This window comes from Stegodyphus dumicola, chromosome 10, assembly GCF_044657685.1.
Source record: "Stegodyphus dumicola isolate Sdum_Otavi_A_Nest chromosome 10, ASM4465768v1".
Lineage (NCBI taxonomy): Eukaryota > Metazoa > Arthropoda > Arachnida > Araneae > Eresidae > Stegodyphus > Stegodyphus dumicola.
The window spans coordinates 159,262,851-159,289,907 of record NC_140777.1 but is presented as its reverse complement, the minus strand read 5'-3'; the positions used below and the strand labels follow the sequence as shown (position 1 = coordinate 159,289,907).

Genomic DNA, 27,057 nt, shown 5'->3' with positions numbered 1-27,057 from the left:
CAATCGGCCCTTCGTTGCCTTTGGATCAAGTTTAGAATTTCTTTTAGCCTTTGGAATTCCCACATAGGCAATTGTTCCAAATGCCTTAAGATGACGTACTGATGGTTTCCGCTTAGTGTAGAATTCGAATGGGGTTCTATCTTGGCCCTTATGACAAATTCTATTAAATGAATATGCAAAATACATTACTGCATCTGACCAAAATTCGGAACTCATTCCACTATCGTGTAAGATTGCACGTACATTATTGAGAGCTGTCTGATTAAATCTCTCACAAACTCCATTCTGTTCTGGAGTGTAGACATCTGTAAATTCGTGCTTTACACCATTTTTATTACAATATGACCTGAATTGATCATTATCATATTCTCGCCCATTATCAGTCCTAAAGTATTTCAACCTAAGGTTCAAAGATCTTTTTGCACGTGCTATATGCCTTTCAAATACTTCAAACACCTGACTTTTCTCCACAATGACGTAGACTACCACATAACGAGAATATTCGTCAATAAAGGAAACGAAATAACGTTCACCATTCCTACCTGGAATGTTAATAGGTCCCCATACATCAGAAAAAACCCTTTAAAGCGGTCTCTTTACTTGAATACCTTCTAAGGGTCTATAGGAGATTCATCTTTGCTTATTGATTTGGCAATGTTCACAAAACAAATTAGGTGAGTGCTTTAACACAGGAAGACCTCGAACTGAATGTCTCTTACTAGTCCTGACAATAGTATCATAATTTATATGACCAAACCGACCATGCCATAATTCACTATTATTATGCTGAACTGTGGATGCCTCAAATTTTACAGATTTGCCCCCCTTTTTGACTATTTTCAGGAACACATGATAGTTACTTCCTATCAACTTAGCCTTGTACAAAGTTTCATTTTCATCATCAGTAACTTTAATTTTCCCATTTTTACCATAAAATCTTGCTCCATTGATATCTACTCTAGGTCCAGATATTAAATTTCGTCTCAGTTCAGGTGAGTATAACACATCTTTAAGCAAAATAACCGTATCCCCAAATTTCATTTTAACAGTACCCTTCCCATGAATTGGAAAAGTTACCCCATCAATAGCTACTAGCATATTCTCATTTTTCACAGGAGAAAAAGTATCAAACAATTCACGATTTTTACAAAAATGATGAGATGCAGCCGTATCAAAAATCCAACTATCATCATTTTCTTCCAAATTGTTAACATTAGCTTGAGCTATAAAATGGGACTGAGCATGGGAATTATTTTTACCTTTACTCAACTTGGGTTTATTCTTACACTTAGGAGATGTTTTATTACTACTAGATACAGCTGAGGAAACAGAAGAAGCAAGTGAAGGTGATCTGGAAAAATTACCTCTCATTCTACAGTATTTTTGAATATGACCTGGACGGCCACATTTATAACACTTGAGCCCTTTAATCTGCTTAAATTTGGGTTCACAGTGAGTACTTTGAACTTCTATAGTCTTATTGGAGTTTTCCCTATCTATCTCTCTTAAGTTAAGATGCGTTTCTTCTGCTAGTATTTCAAGTTCAACATTTTTAAAAATGAACTTTTCATCTGGCCACCTCAAAATATTCTGAACTACTTGATCAAATTTATCTGTAAGGAACCTAAGAAACTGGAAACATATATATACGTCTCTTACAGCCTAATTAATATCAGCGTTTTAATCTAGAAGAAAAGAAACTAATACTTTCATTTGGCTTAATTTTACAATTTAAGAACTCTGAAAACAAGGACATATGTCTAGACCGATAATCTGGCTGGAAGTATTTGGCAAGCGTATTCCATGCCACTACCGGGTCATCAATTTCACATATCAAGTTTCTATATTCAGGGCTTACATTCATATAAATTAACGATAATGCCAATCGACTTCTATTTTGATAGTCGGCTATAATTTCTTTTGTAATAAATACCCTTAACATCATTTAAATCAGGACATTTTTCAATACCTTTAACCAAAAGCCATGCATTTTTTTCGTTCAAGACAAACTTCATATCTTTGGACCATGTAAAGTAATTACATGCCTCAAGTTTAGCAATATTATGCATGACACTAACAGTAGCCATATTTGAATTTTAACAAAAACCGCCCCCCCCAATCTCTTAAGTCCTAAATTAACTTTAAACTTCAAAAGTCTGCACTAAAAATAACTCAGGGGCTGGTGGCCCATAACCAAAATGATGCAAAAGCAAAGTTTAAAGTTTAAAGAAATTAAACATTTAGCAGTAGTAGCAATAAAAGCTCCCTGAGATATGTTGTGCAGACATTGAAGACAATAAAAGATTTTGAACTTAAGCAATTTATTAACAATATAATAAAGAATAAAAACACAGAAAATAAATTTAAACAATATCAGAGTCTTAGGAAAAATATAATATAACCATCATTCATCAAATAATATTTTTACCTGGTCTCCAAAACACTGGCATTCTATACAAACAAAAATGTCCTAAACAGTAATTATGCGGCCTAAAAATGAAGCTGGCTACACATTCAATAAGTCCATAATCAATGGCTAAGAAAAACAACTGAAATTTAAATCAAGTTCTTGAAAGCACTTAAAACCGGCCTAACTCCGTCTGCACGAGGAATCGCCGCTCACGTGTTTTAATTGCCGCCTTCATTGAAGAACATGGATGCTGCCGACAGCAGTCACTCATATGGTAGCCTCTGGAACCAAGGAACTTTATTCTGGAACAATCATCTTATGGATGTAAACCAAGGAACTCATTCCGAAACAATCATCCCGCGGACAGGCACCAAGGAACTTTATTCAGGAACAGCCCCCCCCCAAACGAGAACCAAGGAACTTTAATCACCAGACTGCATGCATCCTTCTGAAAGGGCTGGAAACCGCTCACTCAAGTGCCAGGAAAGCAGGAACTAGAAGGGTTGAGCCAGAGCGACGCAAGATACTTATAGCAGAAGTAGGAATGACGTCATCTCACGGCAACCAATCAGCTATCGGTACGAATCGGCTTTTCAGGTGACGTAACGTCACGTTTCGTTTTTGCATCTCTATTAGGTTGAAACAGTCCGTTCTCAATGCAAACAGTGGCAGCAAGAAAAAGAAGTAGAAGTAACTACTATATTACATTAAAATAAGAACTAAACTAAATAAACATTTCAAGGAGGAGAGATGATGCAGTAAAAGGTTTAAAATAAGCTATATTTTCCAACAAAAATTAGAAAATTGCAACCAGAAAAGTACTTGTATTTGATGTGTATTCGTGATATTTATAATGACAAAAAATTTGATTTAAATCATACCAAAGACGGAGTACATCAAGATGAAATACTACATTTAGTAAGGAATTATAAGCCGAATAAAATGGAAACATCTGCCTCGAAGATAAGGATAGTACTGAAAGATCAACTTCCAGTTCATTGCGTGCCGCGACGTCCCCCTTCCCCGCAGAGCAGCATGAAATTGATAAACAGATTTCGAAATGGTTAGAGAAACAAAGGATATGCTTTATCCATTTTTTTTTGGCAGCAATTCCATTTTTTGTTTGATGGACATCAAAACATCCTTTCGCTTTGTAGATCCTTTGACAGCTCCAGAATCAGAAATTCTTTTTGACATAATCGAAAGTTCAAGCTTACTTTTATAAAATTGCTCTAACAGTCTTAAAAAAATAATAATCCGGATCCAATTAGAAGATTAAGGAACAATGCAATCTGCAACATTAACTGAAATAGATAATTAGATAATTTTAGCTTAGCTTATACTGTCCGTTATACATTAAACGTGCATGTGTAAATGTATTATGTGCATGCATAAAGGTATTACGCATTATGCATTTAAGCATGTGCAGAAAGTTTGCAGCTTTGAGGTCCGGATTATGGACATTCTGATTAGATGTTAGACTGCATTATAAATTATCACTTACCAATAGCACAAGCAGTATCTTCTGAATCCCCAGTAAGCATTTTCACAGAAACACCACTTCCACTTAAAGTCTGAATAGCTTCAGCTACACCGGACCGAGGAGGATCAAGAATACCAACCATACCCAGATACATAAGATCATCCAGAGAACAGCCAGAAGCAAAAGCAAGCACTAAAATATATTTAATTTAATAAATCTTGAAATTATAATAAAAATTGAAATTATGTAAAATTATAATTAAATTTAAAATAGAATGGCAATAAATAGAACATAAGAATTGAAAAGATAAAATCTGAATACATTATAGATGAAATAATAAGTTAAATGTTGCTAATTCTTGTTTAAGGAAATATATTTTATTTTCTTCTTCAAATCCAAGCTAAATAAGGAATTTCAGAATTATCGAACAATAACAAAAGATCACTCAGACGAATACTACAGTCAAAAGTCTTTAATCCGGACGTCCATAACCCGGACCTCAAAGCTACAAACTTTCTGCGCATGCGTTAACGCATGCGCATAATACCTTTACACATGTGCATAATACGCTTACGCATGTGCATTTAATGTATAACGGATGGTATAAACTAAGCTAAATTTATCTAATTATCTATTTCAGTTAATGTTGCAAATTGCGTTGTTCCTTAATCTTTTAATTGGATCCAGCTTATTATTTTTTGCAGACTGTTAGAGCAATTTAATAAAAGAAAGCTTGAACTTTCGATTATGTCAAAAAGAATTTCTGATTCTGGAGCTACCAAAGGATCTACAAAGAGAAAGCATGTTTCGATGTCCATCAAACAAAAAAACTGGAATTGCTGCAAAAAATGGATAAAGGCATATCCTTTGATTCTCTAATCATTCCGAAATATGTTTATCAACTTCACACTGCTCTGCAAAAGGGTGGGGAAACGTCGCGTCGCACAATGAACTGGAAGTTGATCTGTAAGCACTATCCTTATCTTCAGGACAGATGTTTTTATTTTATTCGGCTTATAATTCCTTATTAAATGTAGTATTTTATCTCAATGTACTCCATCTTTGATATGATTTAAATCAAATTCCTCGTCATTATAAAGATCATGAATACACATCAAATAGTTTTCTAGTTGCAATTTTCTAATTTCAACTATGCGCAATGTATGCTTTACGCATGCACGCGTTGAAAGAAATGTCTTAATAAAGTAAACAAATAAATACAGTAGAAGTCCATTAGTCCGGCATCCAACAGTCCGGAATGCTCGATAGTCCGGCATCGCTCCGGAAAATTGAAAAAATTTTGGTTTTCTCCAAAAGTGTGTCTTTAAAGCAAATAAAATCGCTCGAGAGCTATTCGGAAGTTTTCGGGGTAGTTCGAGATCATCCGGAAGCGCTCGGTATTGTTCGGAAACAATTAGCGGCCGGCTAGTCTCAGCTGTCACAACAAATTCAGGTGCAGTGCAGCTCCGTTAATCAATCACGAAGCATCTTCGCCATTTTTTTGTGCGTTGTTTTGTGTCTTTTCACATCGCAGTAAACGTAACTTTTGAAACTGTTTATAAAAAAAGTGATTTTCGTTCTAACTGTACAGTGACCATGTTTTCAAAACCTAAGCCTTCGAGTTCAAAAGGAGAAAAACGAAAACACGTAACACTGACTCTCAATCAGAAACTAGAAATCATCAAACGGCTAGAAAAAGGCGATAATAGAAATGTTTTAATGAATGAGTTTAATATTGGCTCATCAACTATTTATGACATTAAAAAACAAAAAGATGAACTAATGAAGTTTGCTTCTCAATCGGTAACAACTGAAAAATTGGCTTCTAGACAAACATTAAAAAAACCAAAACTGGAACAGCTAGATAGTGTATTGTTCAAATGGTTTAGTACAGTACGTTCTGAAGGAAAGCCGGTAACAAAGCCAATGATTGTTGAAAAGGCAAAGAAATTCGGCCAAGATTTAGGAGTTGCTGAAAGTGAATGTAATTATTCTGATGGTTGGCTCAGAAACTTTAAGTTTCGGCATGGAATTCGAAGACTTGATGTAACTGGAGAAACCCTTTCAGCAAACCAAAACTCTGCAGAAAAATACAAAGACGAGTTTGAGAAAATCGTGGCTGATAATGATTTAACACCTGAACAGATTTACAATGCTGATGAAACAAGGCTATTGTGGCGATGTTTACCAACATCTACACTAGCTGGGGAAGGAGAAAAAGCAGCCAAGGGTTTTAAAAAAAACAAAGACAGATTAACCGTTTTGCTATGTGCTAATGCGTCTGGAAACCACCGAGTGACCCCTTTTGTGATAGGTAAATCTGCAAAACCCAGGGCTTTTAAGAATGTTACACACTTGCCTGTCCAATACGATGCTCAATCAAATGCGTGGATAACTGCCGCCCTCTTTAAAGACTGGTTTTTTCACCACTTTGTGCCTGAGGTCAAGGAATCCTTCAAAAGCCTTGGTCTACCAGAAGATAAAGCCATCCTTCTTTTGGACAATTGCAAAGCCCATCCGCCAGTAGATGAGTTAGTTTCTGGAAATATTGTTGCTACTCTGCTCCCACCTAACGTAACATCTTTGATTCAACCCATGGACCAAGGGGTTATTCAAAATTTTAAATGCTTTTATAGAATGTCTTTTATTCAAGGCCTGTTAAATGCCGACTGTGAGACTCATTTTCAAAAAAAGTTTACAGTAAAAGATGCCGTCTATGCTATTGCACAGTCTTGGAACCAGGTAAAAAATACAACACTCCAAAAATGCTGGAGAAAACTTTGGCCAGCTGCAAAACCTGCATCTGACCTAACTCTACAGACTGACGAGGAAGAAAACAATCAAGACGCTCTGACCAAAGTTTTGGATGTCGTTAGAAGTACTGACAATCCCTTGACAAACCTGCCTGAAGATGAGGTAGAGGAGTGGCTTTTAATCGACGAGAATGAGCCTGTTGAACAAGAACTAACCGATGAGGACATTATCAACATTGTAGTAAACCCTCAGCCTACTCAAAATCTTGAAGAAAATGACTCAGATGCCGAAACGGAAGAAAAGGAAAAAATCAGCTGGGCAGAAGCTGCAGAACCACTAAATAAGTTTTGCCGAGGCTAGTACTAGCTACAGTGCTTCAGAAATAATTGATTTCCATATCATTAGAAATAAATTTTATACTAAACGCCAAAAGTCAAGAAAACAAAAAGACATTCGTGACTTTTTTAAATCTAAGTGAAATATGTTTTACAGTACGTGTACATACATTATATGAAATGTAAAATAAACTTTGTTGTATGTATTTGCATACTGTATTTTTAGTTTAATTATTAACCTAATTGTTCTTATAATTACCGCCCGATAGACCAGAATTTTCGGTAGTCCGGCACCGAGCCGGTCCCGAACGTGCCGGATTATCGGACTTCTACTGTATAAAACTTTTTTTGTGTGTAAATTTTGATACCCTTTAGATCATAATTGCTCTTTGTTTCATATTTTTAATTTTATAATTTCTGCATGCCATCGTACCAGATTTAAACTGATGATCTATAATCTGGAAAAACCGATAATCTGGAATTGCTAAAGTCCCGAAGAGTCCGGATTAAAGACTTTTGACTGTATAAGTAACAATACATACTACTATATTTTTTTGTGCTAAAACACAATTTTTTGGTTAAAAACCACAAACCAAAAAATTCTGTTTTAACAGAAAAACAAATATTTTACAACACTCAAATCTTCAAATATATGAAATTTCAAGTTATTTTACTAACCTTAACGAACATTCATATTAAAAACACTGCGAGTTGAGCAATCAACAATAGAAAGGTTACAGAAACAGTGATGACAGTATTCTTCCAACAGACTACAAGTTTCTATTTCAAAAGAGTGCAACATAACTATAAATTAAAATGGGAAAATATTTGGACTTTCCAAGTGCACAGAAAAATACAAAAATGAGGGAAGTAGTAATCCTAACGCTTATTAGCATAAAGCAGATGAATCTGCTATTTGCAGAGCGGAATGATTTATTTATCCTATACCACAAGCAAGCAGAAAATAGGAATCATGCCCCAAATCCTAAGCTACAAGGGCTGACATCTACTTGTATAGCACACTTATACGATACTAAACATGGCTTAATGTCAAAAACATCCAAATTAGACTTCTGCAGAATAATTTTAAGTTGTGTAATCAGATGAATTCACCTCCTTTTTTCCCTTAACATATGATTAATGATAGGATACAAATGCCACAAAATGTCATTTATTCATTTTTCTACAGATTATTTTGTCTGAGGTAACTAGGGACCTGGAATAGTGGAGGAAACTAAGTTTTGGTCCAACTCAAGAGCTCATCATTGGACTGGTGAGATCATACTCCTGTCATCAGAATATGCTGACTGATTACATGCATCTTTTCATGGCATTCATGCGTCCTGACAAAGCAAGGTTTATGCTCAGAACTACAAAGCAAAAATATCCAAGTCCAGCTCAGGGAATACATCTGTGAGTCCTAGAAGCCTCTGAAGACTTAAGCTTTAGAGAAGATCCCTCATAGATGCTGCTAAAGTAAAGCACCAGATTCACAAATCTGTTTTCAATGTATAATGTGAAACAGCAGGAAATCTTGGAAAAGATGTTGCAGATACTTTTTGTGGCAATATCATATAAAGCCTGTTTATCTGTTAAAGAAAGATTAACATAATATTAACCAGCTGCCTCTATTATTTTGATTACATAAAGGAAGTGCATTAAAATGCAGCTTTATTTAACCTTTTCAATTGAACTATAGGGATAAATTCATTATATATTAGGACCATTCAGACAGCTAATTTTATAGGAAGGAGCATAAAAACAAATCAGCAGGGTCTTACACTTCCAACAAAGAGTAAATTTTAAATCTTAATAATTTACTGAAATTTCTTCAGACACATTTAAAGTAGTGAAAGTGTGAGACATATTCAAATCCCCTGGGAGAGGTTAACAAAATTTTTAAAACCATTTTTCTTCAGTAGGAACAATTTTTTTAATAACATTATATTGCAAGAGGCTTGTTAAATACAATGGAAAAAATAGATAAAAACTTAAAGGGGGAATGGAATGCAGCATGATCCAAGTCAATTTACAAAAATTCTAACATAAATGCTTAAAAATGAAGAGGTAAAAATTTGCATTATTTTCTTATTTAATTTAGTTCTATGTATATATGATGAATTAGCTGTGGATACCATTACTCAAAACAGAATATATGTTTAATGCTCTTAAAATAATGAGAAAGAAAGCTATATGAATTTGTTTTTTACTTCTTCCTAAATTTGACACATATACTGAAAAAGAATATATTTATGAAGCCTGCTATACTAATTTTAATATAAAAATCCAGCTCATGTACTGTAGCACTGCATGATCCCCCCTCCCCCAAAAAAGAGAAAGAATTATCACATTTAATACATGTAATACAAAATAATTAATATATATATATTCAAATTTTGATTATGACATTTTGATTATGCTACACTTTAAAGTTCTCTAAAATACCTCTTAATCCTTTTCGTCCCATGTAGTGTGCTTCTTTCATGAACTGTGCAGAAGTTTCTTTTGACAACAATACAGGTGATCCATGGTAACTATATTTTGTACATTTTGGTAAAACTATTTCCAATGCTCCTTTAACAAAGTACTTTTCTGTACCCTATAACAAATATAAAATACCAATTTTATTAAAAAAAAGTACAGAACTACGAAACTACCACCTTAATTTTGCTTATACAGTTAAAAACCTCGCTAAGACAACCACTCAAGACATCAGACAATTTTATTAGAGATATTCAATACAGTCATTAAATTATGCTCTTAGAAATACTGTTCACTATTTTATGACAAGGGTTCTAAAGTATTTAATTTCAGTTTATGAATATAAAAAATTACTTTTATATTAAGTTTTGGAAATTATCAATACTTTCTGTACTTTTCCTTGTTTAATTTATAAACTACATTATTAAATAATTGAAATTTAAATGAATGTACATGCAATTTTTCAGTTTTGGAAAGGGGGGGGAATAATATCTAGCAATGGTAAAAGGAGTACATGGGGCAAACAATATTGAGAACCACTCACCTTAAGAGAAAATGTCTATTAAAAGTATTTAATATAGTTATTCGATTACATTCTTAGAAATACCACTTACTTTCAAAGCCAACAGCCATGAAAAGATTATACTGTGGATGAAATCAAACATGGTTGAACAATTATTATAAAATTAAATTGAAGAACAAAATATAACACATTCTTCATGGTTATCAAAATCTTTAGTCACTCTCAAATTAGAAACACTGTATCTTAGCAGCAGTAACTGGGAGTTGTGCTGTAATTTTATCATATTCTTTCACACACACAGAATCCACTTTCGGAGATACTGCAGAGATTAATTGCCTTGCTTTCTCTTATCTGATACAGAAGTTAGACCATTTTGGTTCAGCTTTTAATGCAAAGTTAGCTAACTTCCCCTTCATTTTTGGAAGATTAATGCAACTATTAGTACTAGTTTCCTTCATTTTAGGGCTACTGATAAAGTAATAAATTTTTTCTGTGGCAAAATTACACAGTACACACAGATATATATCATTAGCAGCAACATGCATGGCAATCAGAACACTGCACTCAAAAAATTTCTTTTCAGTGTAAGAAAATATATTTAAATTTATGAGACTCACTTTTAACCCCTTAACGCATTTGCCCGTGTCTCACACGGGCGAAAGTTTCCGGCAAATTTGCACATGCCCGTGTCTCACACGGGCGCCCTTGTATCTCACGTTATTTTATTTCTAATGCTTGTCTGAGATCCGTTCCAGTAAAAATAAATAGGCTAGATTATAATTAAACTTATTTGACACAGATGGCACCACTATTCAGCATTTTTCTTGTGTAAATCACGTGGTGCATTTTGATGATTAGCTATAAGTTTGCTAGGAATTCTTTGCTATAAAGTAGTCGTTTGGTGTGGAAAAGGTAATATATCCATTTTTATTACGTAAATATAATAAAAGTAAGCAGTTAACTGCAAATTATATTACTAAGTGTTTTTGTAATTTAAAAAAAGTTATCTGATAATGAGCGACTCTGACGATGACAATTTTGAATATGCCAATTTATCAGACAGTTTCAGCGATGAGAGTGATGATTTCTTGAGTGATGGAAGTGAATCGGAAGATAATGACAACGAGATTTTGGATATAGCAAGGAATTGGTATCAAATTAGTATAAATCAACCAAACATTGCACCACCGAGATTTCGATTTGAAGCTAACCCTGGCATGATTATGCAAGAAAAAAAAATAGGTGATTTTTTGGCCGAAAATTAGAAATTAATGTGTGCCTTAAGGGGTTTTAATAACAGCACAAAAATAAATGTCAAGATTTGAGACTTCAAAGTTGTATGTTAAACTTGGAGATGATAAAAATTTACTTACAAGCCCAAATTTTGGAAGGCACTTAACAGCCATGAACTTCTGCTCAGAACTGAAAGGTATTTCTTGTAGACGTGTGTAACGTTCTCTGACAGCATGCATATCCAACTAAAAAAAAAATTTAAATAAATAAAATATATATTTTTTAAAGTTTTTATTCTTTAAAACAGTTTTAAAAATTACTTTCTCAATATTGCTATGTGCATATGGCTTTGTAATGGATTGAATGCACACAGAACCAATGATAGCATGATAAAATTTATTTTCCAAAAAGAAACACTTTACAATTCCACAAAAGTACTCATACAGCTCTTCTCAATATTACAGACCACAATCAGTAGTTGCCATATCAGACAACTAAGAAAGTTAAACACAACTAAAGAGCAAAGCTCGCACAGAGACCTCTGAACACTGTGTATTCAACTCTGACCTAAAACTGAGAACTGATGCTCACTTCAATCTTATATAGTTTTTCCCTAGGCACCGGAAAATCTGGGCTGGATATGGTTACAGTTATATACAGGGATCAATTATAGTTATTCAACATCAGAACCAATTACTGGTTTATTAACTAGTTATTCAATTACTAATTATTATTACACTAATTACTAGTTAGTTGTTCAAAACCAATACAGGAACTAGACCAAAGTCACCAATTTTGCGACTTTTGGCGATTTATCACTATAAAATTAGTTGCCAACACTATCACTAGCTTGGCGATGTCTCAATAGATTTGCCCTTGTAATGTTATTTTTCCAGCAGAGCTTCACAGCTTTTATGTTGCACTGTACAAAAGATAAAATGATTTCACATATGATTTCACTGACAATATTTATATATAGACATAGATATTTGTAACAACAATTTGTAAAAGTACATTTCTCTGAAAACAAATATACAGAAGAAAAGCTAGTTTATATAAAAATAGCCAATAACAATAAAATTTGAAATTTTTGGGGAGAGTTCTGAAAAATAGGTAAAAACACTTTTTCTAATAAAAGGCACATACATTGGCAAATTATGTGTTATATAAATGTTACTGTGAAAGAACGAAATTGGAGAATGTCGACTTTCACCGGAGAATATCAACATTCACCAAATATGTCGGTGAAAGACCGAATATTTCACTACATTCTTGTATATTCAGACCCTCACCGGTGTATGTCAACAATCACAGATATGCTCTTGTGAAAGTCGAAAAGAGAGGTCATAAAGTGCCATAATAGTTTAAGTTGTTGCAATAAATAAGATTTGAATCACATAATTTAGTAAGTATTTTATTACTGTTATTTTATTTTCTCATTTAGAACATACTGTATAATTAAGTTTTTAACTTCTATTATTTTCCTTTCTCATTTTGAATGTATTGTGTGTTTTAGGTTCTCATGTTCTTAAGTTCTTATTTCAAGTCTCAAGTGCGTTTATTCGCGACTGAATTACGGAGAAGAAAATATAATATTGTTATATGTTCAACATTCACCATTAGTACATGGTGAATGTCGACATTGACTGGTGTAAGTCAGAAATAAGAGTATTTGGAAAATATTTCGGACATACGCCAAGAGACTATGTGAAAGTCGACATTCTCCAGATTTCGGTGTTTCACCGTAACGTAAATATCATGTGAATAAACAAGTGAAGTTATGAGAAAATAAATATAGAAAGAAAAAAGAATCTACCAAATAAATTCATTTAAAAACAATGGTATTATTTAATATTTTAAAACATTATATCACCTGAAACAGTACATAAATTGATTTATTAATGATTCTTAAATATATATATATATAAACATAGTTTAAAAAAATACTTCAGACTTTAAAAGCTAACCTATCATCTTTATTTTTGTTAAACCATTCACAAGAATAAAAATAATTCTTCTAAAATACATTATAATACCTAGGAAACTAACAAATCAGTATAAATATATGAAAACAAAAGACATGAAAACGCATGTCTTCTAAGCAATTAAAACACTGCTTTAACCTTCCAAAACAATTTATAAATGACACAACAAAAAATGAGGCAGTACAGTCAGGCATAGGCTATTTCCCATTCATATATAAAGTTTATATATTTTGCACAAAATTTATTTTAGGCAGTTCTATCCCTTTTGGGAATACTATTTATACAGATAATTTCTAAATAAATTTTTTAAAAGATATTCCTATATTTTTAGGTGTGTATCTGTATATATGTATACACACACATACACATCCCCCCACACTTTTTATGAATTTCCGTACACATGACGGTTGTACGGAGAGATTCCAAAACCCCTTGATAAGTAGCGAACATTTCCTGCAATCAGCTAGTATTTCTGTTTTATTCATCTATTTCACATTTTAATTGACATAGCTGTACCTTTATTAATTATAACTTCCATAATAGTGCACATTAGCTTTATAAAATGTATCCTTAAATGCCAATTTTTATCACAAAATAATTTTGCATTCCAAATTTCACTTTAAATTTCCTAGGAGATAATTTCCTTGATTTTCTCTATATCTTTATTGAATTTGTATATGCATAGATATATATGAGCCATAGTTTTTGCAGAAGATGAAAACCAATTCAACCCTTTGTTATGACTGATAGAACTGTCGTATAGATGACAACTGGTGCGACAATAACAAGTGGCTTGATGGTGAAACCATATTTTTATTTTGCACAGGCGAGACTTTTTATTCAAAAATACATTTTTGCTTAAAACTAGTACAAACTAGGGTTACTAAAGACACCCCATCATTTCTATTTACAAACTTTACATTTTAAACAATAGAGAAGGAAGGTGAAGCAAGAAATGTGGTTTACTCAAGCAGCATTGGATAAGCTTATGTTAGAAAGTATGTCTCTCACCTTCTTATCATGCCTTCGTGGTGTACTGTTCAGCACACTCGGCGCATATTTGAGAGGTCCATGGTTCAAGTCCCAGCATTGCTAATTTTTTCTCTCTCCTGCTTCGAATTAACCTACTGGCTCTACAGTGGCGCTCAAACTAAAAAAGTTGGTGGATGATAATTCTCCACCACCAGGATTTGGCAACCGGATCCCTTAATCCCCAGTCGCCTTTTAAAAGGGGGAGTATATAAGGTATTTTCCCCCACTTCCTTAGCATGCCTTTGTGGTATAATGGTCAGCATACTCAGCGCATATTCAAGAGGTACGTGGTTCAAATCCCAGCAAGGGCATTGCTCATTTTTCATCCCTCCTGCTTCGAAATAACCTAATGCTTTTACAATGTTTACTCACTCACTGTGATCATATTTATGGTCAGAATGTCTTTGTGTCAATTCTGAGCAGTAATTGGGCTAAAGATTTTGCAGTGCATTGAAAGAGTGACGTAACAAGTTACAGTGTGACACAGTAAAGTGTATCCTTTGAAGCAGGTTTAACTAAAATTTATAAATTTGAATAATCTATTTCAAATTGGTTCTATTTAAGTTTATTTTGTTAATAAATTTACATCACATTTTTATACCTTATATATTACTCTCGCCTTCAAGGAGAAAAAGGCTTAGCAACAGAAAAGCCTTTTCAGAAAAAAGCATTACAGTGTTAACAAAGGAAGGGAAATTTTGTACAATATTTACAATTTTCAATCAGAAAACAAATAAATGGCTTAAAGATGTAATTTACAAATACTAATAAAATATCCCTCCATAAATAAAACTTAGAGTCCAATTTGAAAGTTCTTGGCGAAATGTAGCTTGAAGATCACATAATAAATTTTAAAAGTTTGTTAGCCTTTCACGAAAACTAAGTGTTATAATCAATATAAAATTAAAATATTTCATTTATACATTGATGAAATTCTAACAATATTAGTACTTATTTATGCATTGTGAAACAAAATCACATGTTCTTAAATAGTAAATTTTGATGGACAGGTCCTCTATAAGCAAATTAGCATAACAACTTGCTGGTGGCTTTGGGATGCTTAAATACAATCAAAATAAAAACCTTCATTCCTTTACACAAGGTAACTAACTAGCTTTTATAATGTATATAAAGAAAAATCAAAGTTTGATTTTACTTCTTATGCCATACAATTCTTTAGAGTATGTACTTGTAATAAAAAAAAATTAATATTCAAGGCAAATAACCTGTATAATCAAGCTACATCTTAGAAATTTAGTAAACATAATTTTACCTCACAGCACAATAATAATTTAAAGAAAACACTTTCAGATAAAAAGGAAATGAACTGAAAGTATTCCATTTTATATTTATACATTCCACCTATATTTAAAAAATATTTAAATTTCATGTCATTATAAACATAATTATTATATATGAAAAATTATAAGCTGGAAGCCTTCAGAGTTTATATTCACTTCATTCTTTAAATAATTAGAACTTTTTAGAATTCAAATTTTTAAACAATAATCTCAGTGTTGAAATAATTTAAAAAATTCAAATATTAATTTAAAGATATTTAAATAAAAATGCAAAAATATATTAATCACTTTAATAACTATCCCTAAATAAAAACTTCTTTAATTTGTTAAACCAAATTAGGAAAATTTGAATTTATATTATCATAATATAATTTTTAATCCATCACTTTCATAAAACAATGATACACTTTTAATCTAATGTACGAAGAATTAGCATTATGTATTCAGATTTTCAATATAATAATAATGATTAGCAATTTCTATACAATATTACTAGTGGCACAAATTAATTTTTTTTTAAATTCACAAAACACCTGATGTAAAATTTTAAAATTCACAGCACAATAGATTTTTATTTCACTGAAATGACTGTCAATTAGCACATTATTATTGAAATAAAATAATAATGAATCTGTTGATGACTGATTTTGGATTTTTATTTTCATTTTATTTTATTTATTTATTTATTTATTTTTTTTTTTTTTTTGACTGATTGACATGATATTAACAATGAAGAGAGGATGCAAAAATAAATTTATTCTGTGCTCACTACTTGGAAAGCCATTCACCTATTCTATACCCAGATTAATGACCTTTATAATCACTGAAACTGTGACTGCATAGTTGAAACGATTTGGAATGTTTCCTGAAAACACTTTAAGTCACTTTTAATGTAAATACATTGCTGGATTAATTTTGGACCTATATTTCTTGAATAGATCAAGAGTGATGTTTTCTATGGATGCAGAATAAAATAAAATTAGCTTTCATAGCAAAGCTTTAAACCTTGTCATTTGCATGCTTCTGTCTTAAAATAGAGGGCTCAGTCTGCACAGACGACTTAACTTTCAGGCAGGGATTTTCGAGACAGATGCTATCCTTGTTGATTAAATTGCAATGAAATAATTTTATTTGTTGTTGTCAATTTGATATTAGATGGATACTTGACTAGAAAAAATAACTATTTTTTAGCTGCGGGTGGTCCGAAGTTAGAAAAGCAATGAAATATCGATTACATGGTAGAAGATGGCAGGAACTTCTGAAAAATTACAAATCACCTGATAATCCACACACATATTTATTAGTTGTTGATTACTCCATGGCACATCACTATGGAAACAATGTACACTTCACAATTTTGACTATGATGCATTACATTTTAACAATGAACAGAAGCAGCCAAGCAAGAAATATCTCTCAACTAACAAACAAGCGGCGGCAGCAAAAGAGAATGTGTATATCATAGCTAGAGTATTTTGACAACAGACCTTTAAATTCCTAATGTAAGTATATCCCCTTCACTTTCCCGAGGCAACCACAATGTGAAAAAAAAAAATAAAATAAAATAATAAAGCACCCTGAAAATTATAAATACTCTGGTTATGATATATGAACTCTCTTCTTATGCCTATGCTTGCTAATTGAAGGATGTGTTTTGCTTGGCTGCTTCTATACACTGTTAAAAATGTAATGTGCCATAATCAAAATTGTGTGGTGCAGATTGTCCCCATTGTGATACAATAATAATCAACAAGCAATAAAGATATTTCTGGATTATCAAGTGATTTTTAATTCTTCAAAAGCTCCCAGCATCTTCTTTTATGTAATCAACATTTCAGTGCTCTAATAACTTCAATCCAGTTGCAACTGAAAAATAACTGGTTAAGCACTCACCTAATATCAAATTAACTGCAACAAACAAAATCATTTCATCGCATACATACATACCCATTGGAGGTGATTTTTTTAGAGAATGATAGAATTAAAATTTGTTTATGTTTCGAGAAACACTAGTCACTCTGAGAGAAAATCACAAGAAGGTTCACTGTATTTTAATTACAGATTTAACTTCTAAAAATGAATTAATTTTTTTAATTGTATGTTTTAAGCTATTTTATTCAGCAACAATAGATGATTAAATTACTACTATTTTTAGCATTTTCAATTAAATCATCATAGGATTTTGTAAGTTATTTAACTTTATTTTGAACCTTTATATTTCTAGAAATCCTTATCTGTCTCCCTCTGTTTTTTCCCCTTTTCTTTCTTCCCCCCTTTTTTTTCTATTGCCATTATTTATAAACTTGCAGCACATACATTTTGAGTGCTTTAGAAACAAATTCTCAGATTTTTGGTAATATTTTATTACCTAAAATTATTACCTATTATTTTAAGCCTAAAACTGTTCATGTAATTACATATAAATCTAGAGAAGATATTTTTAATAATTTTTACTTCATTCTTATCATTCAAATTCAAAGTCTACTTTTGACTGAAACTGCATAGCACCAGCTTTCTTTTTACAATGCACTTTTATCATATTTTGAAGACTCTAAAGAGTTTCAAAATATTTAACAAATTTTGTAATGATATTGTAACATCATTTATTTTAAGCGGATATGAAATCTATAAGCAATATACTTTTTGTGCACATTCATATGGAAAAATATACGACTGTTTTACAAGCAACTAATTTTATCTATCATTTAGAGTAAATTAAATTCTTCATTGAAAGATGAAAATGATTTTTCACACATAGATTCAAATATCGATAAATTAGCTTTGCATCACAAAAACAAAGTACATAACTATCTGACTTTTTATGGGAAACTTACTCATATTTGTATTAGAATAAGAAAATTTTCATACAAACAGCCAGTTCATTTGTCAGAAGCTTAACAGCAAATACTGATTTCAGTTAAGCACACATCTAATATCAAATTAACTGCAACTAAGTCTTGCTATTTTTGAAGATATTCTAGTTTATAGTAATGTGTAACAATCAATGGTAAAATATGCCAATTTTTTATAGAGCACCTATAATCTTATGTTAGAAAAGATGAATGTGTGTCTTGTGGACACAAGTCAGTTGATCAACGCTCATGTTTACTGAGTGTTCAGTGTAGCCACATTCCCCACCCCCCATCAACTATACTGTTTATACTTTGGATGTAAATTGAGGAAAGTACCTGAATAATTTGCTCTGGATAACTGCAAAAATAATTTCTGCTTGGAGTTGTATTCAAGATTTTTGTTTAAATTTTTTGCTCCACTGGCATACTTATTTGCCAAGTTTGCATAAACAGTTAACACATGAATATAATAGTTTCTGCTTGGAGTTGTATTCAAGATTTTTGTTTAAATTTTTTACTTCTCTGGCATATTTATTTACAAAGTTTACATAAACAGTTAACACACAAATATACTAACTCATTAATACTAGAAAATATAAAAATGTTCAATTATTTGTTTTGAAACCGTGGATGACAAAAATTTAAAAAGTAATTTGAAAGGGAATCCTAAGTTTTAAAACTAAAATGTTATAAACTTTATTACTGCGATCTGATTTTATAATTTGAGTTTTGTGAACTGTTTGATGTTAATTTTAAGATGAGATGAATGAGGTTTAAGGCTAGAGTTGCTTTCTTTGGTTATTATTCCATGCGTTAGCAGTGACATCAGGATCTTGGTTAATATGATTCAGAAAAACGAAGAAAAAAATGTTTGTGGCATGGATGCATAGCCGCAGCTGGAGGTATTCCTAAAATAATTATTTACTTTCTTATATAGTAAAAAAGAAAACAAGAAAAAATAACTTCAAGAATACATTTTATTTTAAATACTTTGGTTCTTCTTTCCCCCTCAGGGGGGTTGCCATTCTGAATTACTAAAAAAACTACTGCAACTTTAAAAAATATTACAATTATAAAAAACTTTGCTTAAAACATGCATTTGTATTTAAGAAAATAAAAATAAATTGACATTTCTATATTAAACCACTATAGATGCAGTCAGTTGATCAATCTTTACATTTACAGGTAGAAGTGTACAAGCCAGTAGGACACCAGGATTTAATCTTAGCTTGTACACTTAGTCTCACTGCACTAACTGTGCAATTTCAATCCAATTTTGAGGGAAAACACCCCAAGCAAGTAATATTTTCAAAAATGAGAATAATAAAAAATAATCTGAGAGAGTTCACTGAGCAGTCAAAAAATTTTATTTCTCTCGTGTGCAGTTGATGAGTTAACATCAACATTAAGCAATCAAAAAAGTTCAATTCTTTCTGTGCACATGAAAACATGTAACATCAATATTAACACATCCCAAAGTGACCTGAGACAGATCATCAGGGATTGAAAACAAAAATTGAATATTCAGGGCTGCCACTCAAGCAGGAGAATGAAATTCCCTGCCTTTTTTCAGGTTTTCCAAGCATGTTTTAATAAAATTACAGTTTGTTCGCGTAGTGCACATTGGCTGTACTGAGAGGTAAATTAATTATGGTACCACTTGAAAACACAAAACTTTGCCAATTACATATGACTTACATATATATAAATAACCCCCAAAGCATCATTATTATAACTATAATAGCAGTTGTTATCTCCATTGAAGATTGAGATTACAATCTGTTCAATCTGGACTTTTTTTTTTCAGAAATTTCGCAGCTGAACGAAGGGAAGAAATATATTTAGCAGCATACATACACAAAAAATATGTGCATTAAATTTCGTGATGGTATGTCATCATACTGCTAGAATTAGTTTCAGGGGTAAGCCAGAGAAAATTGCCTGAAATTTGAAAGTATTATTAACTAATAATAAATAAACTTAGAAGGAAGACACATTTATTGATACGAATGACATTAAAATAAAGTTAATTACTTAAAGATTAAAAACAGAATTACAAAAATCAATAATATTTTGGTGAATATTGAATGGTTAGTCTAAATGACTGATTACTATTTTTTTATTTTATTGCAAAATGACAAATAAGGCATTTACTAAAAGGGAAAAAAATGTTTAAGATTTTGTGGTAAAATCCTAGTATACCATACGGCCTTTGCACCATTTTAAAAATTGTCGCCAACACGACCAACCCATTTAACCGCTCGTCATAAATGTCCAGTTTACTACTCATCATAATGTCATCAAATCCTGTGTGCACTGTGTACTAGGATTAAACGGATTTTATTTTATACGAGAATGAGAAGGTATTTTCTTTCCTTCAACATGCACAGTAAATGGTGTTTGTGTACATCATGTAATCATCACTGAGAAGGTCTTTTTATTTAAAGAACCATACAGCGTCACTTATGAATAACATAAAAACATTCTAAACAAAAACACTATTTGAAGTGGCTAAAAATACGTAAATATAAACTATTTAAAGTTTTAAATTAAGTATGGATGGATTAAAGCCACCAAGTAATCTAAATTTCGAAGGTAATTTAAGCGAAAATTGGAAGAAATGGAAACGAGTTCTAAATTTATATGTTAGCGTCTGGTGGTATTACTAAATCACCTGAAATTAAAGTAGCTAATTCATTGCATATTATTGGAGAAGAAGCACTTGAAAAGTTAAATACATTTAAGTAAAGAAGATAAGAAGGATGTAGACAAATCAAGTGAAGTGTTGGAGAAAGCAGACGAAAGCGTTGATAGACATATATTTTTCTGTTGAACACAACATGTAAGTGAATGGTTTGATGATTTTTTAACAGATTTAAAGAAATTAAGTAGCAACTGTGGATTTTCAGAATTAAAAGATAGAATAGTAAGTGAAATTCTAAATAAAAATTTTGAAGAAAGATTATTAAGGGAAGATCAGTTAACATTGGAGAAATGTATTAAAATGTGTAAAGCAGAACTTCAGAATTAGCAGATTTTCAGCTGAAAACTTTAACTGAAGAAAATAAAATAGAAGCGATCAAACTTAATAAATTTTGACCTTCAGAGGAAAAAAGTCAAGTACTAAATCTTCTTCAAACCATCAAGGAAATAAGTACAATAATCCGAAACCATGTAGAAAATGTGGAACTTTTCATAAGTTATACAACTGTTCTGCTTATAATAAGATTTGCTTGTACTGTAAAAAGAAAAATCACTTTTCTAAAATGTGCACTTATAAAAATGTTAATGTTGTACAGAATAACTTAGAGCATGAGTTACATAATAATCGTAATGAATATATTTTAGGGTCAGTAGAAGATACAAATCCATTTTCTAGAAATAAAACAGAATGGTTTGAAAAACTAAAATTAAACATATCTAAATATTTATTTATTAAGTTGGATACTGGAGCTCAGTGTAATGTGTTACCATTGCCTAAATTTAAACAATTAAATTTAAAAGATAAATGTTTGACTAAATCAAAAATCACTTTAAATAATTACAATGGCACTACATTTGATGTAGTCAGAAAATGCAAATTATTATGTGAAACATTGAAAAGGGACAAGGATGAAGTAGAGTTTCAAGTTGTAGCATGTGATAAAACTGTTCCAGCTATTTAGGTTTACCTACATTGCAAAAATTAAACCTAGTACAAAGGGTTTGTAGACTACATCCTGATTCCAATGAAAAGTTACCAGAATCTTTAAAAGGATATCAAGATTTATTTAAAGAAACAGGGAATTTAACTGGATATACATATCACATTAAATTAAAACCAGGAGCTATTGGTAAAATACAGCCCTGTAGGAAAATTCCATTTAGCTCATTAAATTCATTAAAAAAGGAGCTGGCAAGAATGGAAAAAGATGGTATTATAAAGAAAGTTAATGAATTCATTAGTAAGAATTTGTTTGAATTTAAGAGTGTGTTTAGATCCTCAGCACCTTAACCAAAATATACTGAGAGAACATTATCACATACCAACATTTGAAGAAATTTCACCTCAAATGTACAAATGCACAGGTGTTTAGTATTTTAGATGCAAACAAAGCATTTTGGCAAATTAAACTGTCAGATTCAAGTTGTGAATTTACTACATTTAATACGCCGTTTGGTTATACGCCGTAGATATTGCTTTTTAAGGTTGCCATGTGGACTGAGTTCATCACCAGAAGTTTTTCTGAAATTTTTAGTGATTTAGAAGGAGTTCAAATATATATAGATGGTTTATTAGTTTGGGGAAAAGATAAAAAAGAACACGATTTACGATTAAAGAAGTAGTTGGGCAGAGCCAGAGAAAAGAATGTTAAATTGAACTTAAATAAATGTAAATTTGGGCTGAATGAAGTGAAATATATTGGACATATAGTTTTTAAAGATGGTTTAAAATCAGATGAAGACAAAATTAAGGCTATTCTAGATATAAAACCATAAAAAAATGTGAGAGAATAAGAAACTTTCTTAGGAATGATTACATATGTTTCTAGATTTATATCTAGTGTATCAAAATTGACATCATGTTTAAGAGATTTGTTGAAAAAACAAATTATTTGGAACTGGAATGCTACACATGAAAAGGCATTTAGAAGATTAAAAGATGTCTTAGTTAATAAACCAGTTTTACAGTATTATGACATAAATATGCACCAGTTTTACAGTATTATGGTATAAATATGCTCGCAGTTTTATCTGTAGATGCATCTCAAGAAGGACTAGGAGCAGTCTTACTGCAGAATAATTTACCAGTAACATATGCATCTAAGGCATTAACAGATACACAGAAGAATTATGCTCAAATTGAAAAGGAAACTTTAGCTATTTTATTTACGTGTGAGAAACTTCACCAGTATATATTTGGAAAATATATTACAGTGGAAAGTGACCATAAACCACTGGAATCAATTTTCAAAAAGCCATTAAATAAATTCCCTGTATGGTTACAAAGAATGCGTAAAGATTATAGCCGTATCAGTTTGAGATAAAATATAAACCAGGAAAAGAATTTTTTACAGCGGATGCATTATCAAGATCATGCACTGATAAAGGATCTGATTTCTTTGAAGGAGACGTAGAAGCTCATGCTGGATTGGTTGTAGAATGTATACCAATGTCTAAAGACGAAATGGAAATATTTCAACTGGAAACAGAAAAAGATGAAAAACTACAAGTTTTAAGGAAATTAATTAAAACTGGATGGCCAGATGAAAAATGTATGGTTCCAGAACTGGCAAAACCATATTTTAACTTCAGGGAAGAACTATCAAAAGCAAATAGATTAATATTTAAATTTAGTATTTATGCACTTCTAAATTATATGAAATTTTGCTTTTTGTATCAAAACATTCTGGATTAATTCAGGCAATCTTTTTAACTTAAGTAAGATACTATGGTCACCTCTGGCTGTAGGATCAATTCCTGATATGCTTTTTAATAATGGGTTGTTCAATGGCAAAGTCTTTTGCAGATATTTTGCACAGCTGATGAAAGCTTCAGTGAAATTTTTAAAAAAATCTTTAACATATGTTTCACTAAATCTTTTTAAAGTAAGTGCAATTGTAGCTGCTCCTAAATACATATTCTTTGGGGATAAAAGATGAGATTCATTTGCAATATCTAAAGTCAAAATTTCTGAGATAGATTTATTTTGGAGAAATTTTGACTTAATAAACGGTGCTAAAAAATCAATAAATAGCTGCTTCTGTTCATCATACAATTTATGTATTAAAGGCTCTTTCATTTGAAATAGACAGACATACTCTTTTAATAATGGCAATACAGACACATAAAAATGCATAATTAATTGCAGTTTTTTCCTGTCATAAAATAATTTTGAAATTATTCTTTCTTTTCGTTTAATCCCATCACTTGTCAAATGCTTTTGCTGTAAATACCTGTGGATATCTTTAATATGTTCTCTGCTTTCATTGCTCAGATTTCTTTGGTTATAGATACTGCAACATATATTAAAATATAATAACCTATCATGCTGAGTTAAAAATCCATAATAAAAAAATGGTTAAACAATCAAGCATGAGTAAATTACTCAACGTAACATCATATATGGAAAGCCAGCAGTGTTTTAATAAAATGTTCAATAGCAGTATATTTGACATTTGAAATCACACATATTTCCTCTAAATTTTCTTTTAAATCAATAGACCAGTTAAAGTCATTATATATATCTCGCAGGTAATCTTCTACCCACCCACCAAAATGGTTTAGAAAATACCTTGGATGCATTATGTAATGGTGGCAAGAATCTCCATCAATATCTAACAAATGAGGAGCCTTCTCATTACGAAGTCTCACCTCTAATCCAGACTTTGATCCTCTCATTATATTGCATGAATCCATCAAAACAGACAGATTCTCAAATGGCAGCTGATTTTTGTCAAAAAGAGACACAATTTTTTGAAATAGTTGTTCAGCAGACACATTAAAAACATTAACAGATATTAAATGCTCGACCACTACTTTATTGTGTTCTGTAGAAAAGTAGCTGGCTAATATGCACAAAACTCTCATTCGATTACTACTTGTAGCTTCATCAATATTTAATGAAAATTTAAAATTTTTAAAATTGTTCACAGTTTTATTGAAAAATGATTTTGTGAAGCCCAATCTTATTTTATATGAAGCAGTAGGGCGAGCCATTGAGAGCTGTGATAGTGCCTTCTTATCAGATGCCATTGCTTTGGCGAAATCAATTATCACAGGTGCTACAGTATAAAGCAAATTATTTTCAGCTATAACTCCAAGCAGTTAACCCTCTAAGCTGGAAACTCTATCACAAATTGGAATACTTGGAGTTGCTAATTTTTCTTCTATTTTTCTCTCCTGTATGCTTACGTTTGTGTCTGTCAAAGATGAATATGATGATGGCATCCTGTAATTATCTCTTTTCACTACTTCTCTCCCACAATGTTTTTTGCTTTTGATATGGCTGCTAATAGCAACATATCCCCTTTTTCCATAATATATTAGATCAGAACACAATGCACACTTCCCTTTTCCACTGATATCCACTTTCTGAATGCAACTGCCAACGACCACTTCCATTTCTTGTCCACTCACATGAACTTTTACGCTGTTTTTCAGCCACGCAAATCCGAACTTATTTTTTTCTTCACTATCTATACGCTGAGCTTTGTGCTCATGATTCAGATTTAAGATATTCATACTGAAAAACTTACAACAACAAACAAAAAAGAAATAACATAACAATCTATGCTCAATTAGAGCATGCTACTTTACACATGCTAAAACTCGCACGTTCTCTGGATAACATCAGTAGGGTATCTGTATGTCTGACAAATGGCGCCAGCACCGATCACTGAAATTATTGAAGTCAGCTCTCATTTGACGGTTGCTTGCTCTTCTTTGATTCAATATTCGTACGCATCTAGTTCTGCCTTTCCACATAAGCCCCACCTACTTCGACTTGACGTGAAACAACGCATTTCACGATCTTTGGCATGATGTAAAGTTTTTTTTACAAAGAAAAGAGGAAGAGAGAGAGCATGTCCTCCATTTAACCCCCCCCCCACACACACACATACATTTGCCGGTCGTAATTTCTCAAGGGTTCTGCATCGATCTCAGAAACAGACCGGGTGACGTTCAAAAAAGCGGAATTTCGCAAAAACGTGGAAAACTTTCATGCCTGCAGTTAGGAGTACTAAAATGCAAGATCAAAGCAAGAGAAATATTATACTGGCCAGGAATGTCAAAAGAAATTGAAGATTTGGATTACTGAATTGTCAAACATGCTTACATTTACAAAATGCTAAAGAACCAATGATATCTAAAGAAATACCTGATGGTCCATGGGAAGTATTGGAAACAGATCTCTTACTTTCAAGGAAGAGATTATCTAATAGTTATAGATTATTTTAGCAAATATGTTGAAATTGGACATTTGGAAGATTTGTCAAGTGTAGCAGTGATAAAGCAATTGAAATCAATTTTTACAAGACATAGTATTCCAAAAATAGTATATTCGGATAATGGTCCACAATATAGTTGCAGGAACTTTAAGGAATTTGCAAGAAGATGGAATTTTGAAACCAGAACTTTAAGTCCAAATTACTCACAATCTAATGGAATGGTTGAAAGACATATTCAAACTTTTAAGCGAATGCTAGAAAAATCTATAGTTGACAACAAGGATCCATATTTAGTATTACTGGAATATCACAACTCTTCTATTTCAGATGAAATTAAGTCACCTTCAGAATTGATGTTTGGAAGAAAAGTAAATGGATTTGATGCCTATAAAAAAGAATTTCATCCAAGGTAAACGATATGAAGACCATAAATAACATTTTGAAGAGACAAACCCTACAAAAAAGCTATTATGATAGGAATGCAAGACCATTAAAACAAATTGTATTTTCATTCTTGAGGTAGGCATTAGTATTACTTTTATTTATTTATTATTATTTTTTGAGTTAAATATGCACCATTAATTAGCTTTCAAAAGAAAACAGTTATAACTATAAAAGCAAAGTTAATAGCATATTAATATAAACACAGTGAAAAAATGCAAATGGAACTATATTTGCCAATGAGTGCACAGTTTGGTATAAACAATTTAACATAAAAGAAAAAATAAATTTTAAAC

General features: G+C 31.7%; 1 protein-coding gene across 6 annotated transcripts in view; it reads right to left on the bottom strand.

Moving 5' to 3' along the window:
* The window catches only part of SPoCk (secretory pathway calcium atpase), a 253,313-nt gene that overhangs the window by 51,923 nt on the left and 174,333 nt on the right, over positions 1 to 27,057 (bottom strand). For 5 of the 6 annotated variants that reach the window (XR_015043598.1, XM_085825757.1, XM_085825758.1 and 2 more), the window contains 3 exons: positions 11,360 to 11,464; positions 9,428 to 9,581; positions 3,915 to 4,085 (listed from right to left, as the gene is read on the bottom strand). Coding sequence is in view for 5 of the 6 variants with exons in the window: in XM_085825757.1 (XP_085681883.1) it covers positions 3,915 to 4,085; positions 9,428 to 9,581; positions 11,360 to 11,464 (430 nt within the window). In the remaining variant the exon portion in view is untranslated. The remainder of the gene's footprint in view (positions 1 to 3,914; positions 4,086 to 9,427; positions 9,582 to 11,359; positions 11,465 to 27,057) is intronic. The other variant, XM_085825761.1, reaches the window with a different exon arrangement.